The 5,000-nt window shown below is 45.7% G+C and overlaps 1 protein-coding gene across 1 annotated transcript in view; it reads left to right on the top strand.

Moving 5' to 3' along the window:
- Positions 1 to 5,000, top strand: part of areg (amphiregulin) — an 8,874-nt gene that overhangs the window by 1,270 nt on the left and 2,604 nt on the right. Inside the window, exons 2-4 of the mRNA XM_020474585.2 lie at positions 1,237 to 1,416; positions 2,815 to 3,106; positions 3,319 to 3,483. Of these exons, the coding sequence (XP_020330174.2) occupies positions 1,237 to 1,416; positions 2,815 to 3,106; positions 3,319 to 3,483 (637 nt within the window). The remainder of the gene's footprint in view (positions 1 to 1,236; positions 1,417 to 2,814; positions 3,107 to 3,318; positions 3,484 to 5,000) is intronic.

Raw genomic sequence — 5,000 nt, 5'->3', positions numbered from 1 at the left:
TTCAGTATTCTGGTCTGAGTCTTATTGCCGTGGTCTAGTTGTAGTTTTCAGTACTCTGGTCTGTTTTTGATTGGTATGGTCTAGTTGTAGTTTTCAGTATTCTGGTCTGAGTCTTATTGCCGTGTCTAGTTGTAGTTTTCAGTATTCTGGTCTGAGTCTTATTGCCGTGGTCTAGTTGTAGTTTTCAGTATTCTGGTCTGAGTCTTATTGCCGTGGTCTAGTTGTAGTTTTCAGTATTCTGGTCTGAGTCTTATTGCCGTGGTCTAGTTGTAGTTTTCAGTATTCTGGTCTGAGTCTTATTGCCGTGGTCTAGTTGTAGTTTTCAGTATTCTGGTCTGAGTCTTATTGCCGTGGTCTAGTTGTAGTTTTCAGTACTCTGGTCTGTTTTTGATTGGTATGGTCTAGTTGTAGTTTTCAGTATTCTGGTCTGAGTCTTATTGCCGTGGTCTAGTTGTAGTTTTCAGTACTCTGGTCTGTTTTTGATTGGTATGGTCTAGTTGTAGTTTTCAGTATTCTGGTCTGAGTCTTATTGCCGTGGTCTAGTTGTAGTTTTCAGTATTCTGGTCTGAGTCTTATTGCCGTGGTCTAGTTGTAGTTTGCTTTTTTCTTTCTTTATTTTGCATAATGAGTGTAGCACAATTATTTAGTGTACATGATTTACATATACTGTTGTGTGTGCAGTTTGATATGTGTGTTCTGGTTGTAGTTTACAGTGCTCTGCGTTTGACTGCTGTGGTCTGGTTGTAGTTTACAGTGCTCTGCGTTTGACTGCTGTGGTCTGGTTGTAGTTTACAGTGCTCTGCATTTGACTGGTGTGGTCTGGTTGTAGTTTACAGTGCTCTGCGTATGACTGGTTGGGTCTGGTTGTAGTTTACAGTGCTCTGCGTTTGACTGCTGTGGTCTGGTTGTAGTTTACAGTGCTCTGCGTTTGACTGGTGTGGTCTGGTTGTAGTTTACAGTGCTCTGCATTTGACTGGTGTGGTCTGGTTGTAGTTTACAGTGCTCTGCGTTTGACTGGTGTGGTCTGGTTGTAGTTTACAGTGCTCTGCGTTTGACTGGTTGGATCTGGTTGTAGTTTACAGTGCTCTGCGTTTGACTGGTTGGGTCTGGTTGTAGTTTACAGTGCTCTGCGTTTGACTGGTGTGATGGGGTTGTAATCTCAATTCTCTGTTCGACTGGTGTGGTCTAGTTGTAGTTTTCAGTCTGCTATGTTTGACTGGTGTGTTCTGGTTGTAGTTTTCAGTGCTCTAGGTGTCCTGGGATCCGCAGTGACGTTCTCAGCGGGGGTGAGCCATGTGACGGGGGCATTGGCCTCAGGGGAAGGGGAGGAGCTACAGAGCTCTTTGGGCGATGAAGAGGAACTGGATCTTGAAGAAGATCTGTCGGGAGGAACACCTACAGACGGCTCACCCCAACGTAGGACTGTGTGATTAGCCCTCTCCCTTACCCCTAGCTCCTACCCCAGTAGTCCCTACTACCTCCTAGCAGACAGCCCCTAGCTCCTACCCCAGTAGTCCCTACTACCCTCTAGCAGACAGCCCCTAGCTCCTACCCCAGTAGTCCCTATTACCCCCTAGCAGACAGCCCCCTACCCCCTTGCAGACAGCCCCCTACCCCCTAGCAGACAGCCCCTAGCTCCTACCCCAGTAGTCCCTACTACCCTCTAGCAGACAGCCCTTATCTCCTACCCCAATAGTCCCTAGTACCCCCTAGCAGACAGCCCCTAGCTCCTACCCCAGTAGTCCCTAATACCCTCTAGCAGATAGCCCCCATCTCCCCCTCTCTCCCACCTGTCTCCCATCTGTCTTCCCCCCTCTCTCATTAGTCTCCAATCGGTCTCAACCTCTCCATTAGTCTCCCATCTGTCTTCCCCTCTCTCCCATCTCTCTCCCACTTGTCTCCCATCTGTCTTCCCCTCTCTCCCATCTCTCTCCCACCTGTCTCCAGTCTGTCTCCATCTGTCTCCCATCTGTCTCCCATCTGTCTCCATCTCTCATCTGTCTCCTATAATTCTCCATCTGTCTCAACCTCTCCATCTGTCTCCCATCTGTCTCCCATCTGTCTCCTATCTGTCTCCATGTCTCTCCATCTGGCTCCTATCTGTCTCCCATCTGTCTCCCTTCTGTCTCCAGTCTCTCCATCTCTCACTATCTGTCTCCATGTCTCTCCATCTCTCACTATCTGTCTCCATGTCCCTCCATCTCTCACTATCTGTCTCCATGTCTCTCCATCTGTCTACTATCTGTCTCCATGTCTCTCGATCTGTCTCCCATCTGTCTCCTATCTGTCTCCTATCTGTCCCCATGTCTCTCCATCTGTCTCCTATCTGTCTCCATGTCTCTCCATCTGTCTCCCATCTGTCTCCCATCTGTCTCCTATCTGTCTTCATGTCTCTCCATCTGTCTCCCATCTGTCTCCTATCTTTCTCCTATCTGTCTCCTATCTGTCTCCATGTCTCTCCATCTCTCTCCCATCTGTCTCCTATCTGTCTCCATGTCTCTCCATCTGTCTCCCATCTGTCTCCTATCTGTCTCCATGTCTCTCCTATCTGTCTCCTATCTGTCTCCTATCTGTCTCCATGTCTCTCCATCTGTCTCCTATCTGTCTCCATGTCTCTCCATCTGTCTCCTATCTGTCTCCATGTCTCTCCATCTGTCTCCTATCTGTCGCCATGTCTCTCCATCTATCTCCTATCTGTCTCCATGTCTCTCCATCAGTCTCCTATCTGTCTCCATCTGTCTCCCCCTTTTCTCCCATCTATCTCTGTCTCTAATAATCAGAAAATGATAATAACCATCTGTTGTTTCCCCGCAGTGCTACGTCACGGTAAGGACCAAAAAGAAAAGGGGAGAGGTCAGCATGTAAAACGGAATAAAGGAAAGAAGAAGAAGAAGAAGACGAGAACCTCCACAGCCTTCAACCCTGAACACACGTCAGCAGGACACACGTCAACAGGACACACGTCGGAGTTCCCGGCCACACACACACACCAGACGTCAGGGCGTGTCACAGAGGTCACAGAGGACCCCTGTAGCTTTTCCCACAAGGGCTATTGTATCCACGGGCTCTGCAAGTACATGGCAGACCTGAGAGAGCCAGTGTGTATGTGAGTACAACACAGGTGTGTGTGTGTGTGTGTGTAATGAAGGATAGATTGACTGACTGACTGATTGACTGTTTGGTTGACTGACTATCTGACTGACTGGCTGATTGACTGTTTGGTTAACTGACTATCTGACTGACTGGCGTACATTTTCCATTGATTGACTGATTTAATGAATCGATTGAACCCCCCCCCCTCCCTCCCCCCACACGCAGGTGTAATAAAGGATACGACGGTGAGCGCTGTGGGATCCTGCTCCTGCCTACGACGAACAAGGAGGACAGCGGCAGAGCAGAGGTGGTTCAGATGGTCCTGGTCGTTATAGCTGTGGTCCTCTCGTGCGTCAGCTGCCTCGCCATACTGCTCATGGCCTGCACACAGTGAGTATCAAGTTTCAACACTTAATGCCAGTGAAATACCTTTCCCCAACAATCAATGACAATGTAACACACACACAAATAACAATATCCCATAATGTCAAAGTGGAATTACATTTTTTTGAAATGTTTACAACTTAATTACAAAAGAAAAGTTGAAATGTCTTGACTCATTAGGTATGCAACACTTTTGTCATGGGAAGCCTAAATAAGTTCAGGAGTAAAAAATGTGCTTATCAAGTCACATAATAAGTTGCATGGATTCACTCTGTGTGCAATAGTAGTGTTTAACGTGATTTTTAAATGACTACCTCATCTCTGTACCCCCACACATACAATTATCTGTAAGGTCCCTCAGTCGAGCAGCAAAGAAGAGCACCTAAAGCAGACATTGAATATCCCTTTGAGCATAGTGAAGTTATTAATTACACTTTGGATGGCGTATCAATACACCCAGTCACTACAAAGATACAGACATCCTTCCTAACTCAGTTGCCGGAGAGGAAGGAAACTGCTCAGGGATTTTCACCATGAGGCCAATGGTGACTTTAAGTTACGGAGTTGAATGGCTGTGATAGAAGAAACCTGAGGATGGATCAACAACATTGTAGTTACTATACAATACGAACCTAAATGACAGAGTGAAAAGAAGAAATCCTGTACAGAATAAAAAATATTCCAAAACATGCATCCTGTTTACAACAAGGTACTAAAGTAGAACTGCAGAAAATGTAGCAAAGAAATCAACTTTATGTCCTGAATACAAAGAGTTATGTTTGGAGCAAATCCAACAAAACACAGTACCACTCTTCATATGTTCAAGTATGGTGGTGGCTGCATCATGTTATGGGTATGCTTGTCATCCGCAAGAACTAAGGAGTTTTTAAGAGTAAAAAGAAACGGAATAGAGCTAGGCGTAGGCAAAATCCCAGATGAAAACCTGGTTCAGTCTGCTTTCCAACTGACACTGGGAGACAAATCCACTTTTCAGCAGGACAACAACCTAAAACACAAGGCCAAATATACACTGGAGTTACTTACCAAGACGACATTGATTGTTCCTGAGAGGCCGAGTTAAAGTTTTGACTTAACTCAGCTTTAAAATCTATGGTAAAGACCTGAAAATGGTTGTCTAGCAATGATCAACAACCAATTTGACAGATCTTGAATTTAAAAAAATAATAATGTGAACATTTTGTACATTTCAGGTGTGTAAAGCTCTTAGAGACTTACCCAGAAAGGCTCACAGCTCTTAGAGACTTACCCAGAAAGACTCACAGCTCTTAGAGACTTACCCAGAAAGACTCACAGCTCTTAGAGACTTACCCAGAAAGACTCACAGCTCTTAGAGACTTACCCAGAAAGACTCACAGCTCTTAGAGACTTACCCAGAAAGACTCACAGCTCTTAGAGACTTGCCCAGAAAGACTCACAGCTCTTAGAGACTTACCCAGAAAGACTCACAGCTCTTAGAGACTTACCCAGAAAGACTCACAGCTCTTAGAGACTTACCCAGAAAG

The sequence above is a fragment of the Oncorhynchus kisutch genome, linkage group LG3, assembly GCF_002021735.2.
Source record: "Oncorhynchus kisutch isolate 150728-3 linkage group LG3, Okis_V2, whole genome shotgun sequence".
Taxonomy (NCBI): Eukaryota; Metazoa; Chordata; class Actinopteri; order Salmoniformes; family Salmonidae; genus Oncorhynchus; species Oncorhynchus kisutch.
The sequence above is the reverse complement of the archived record's forward strand: the minus strand, read 5'-3'. Positions and strand labels throughout refer to the sequence as shown.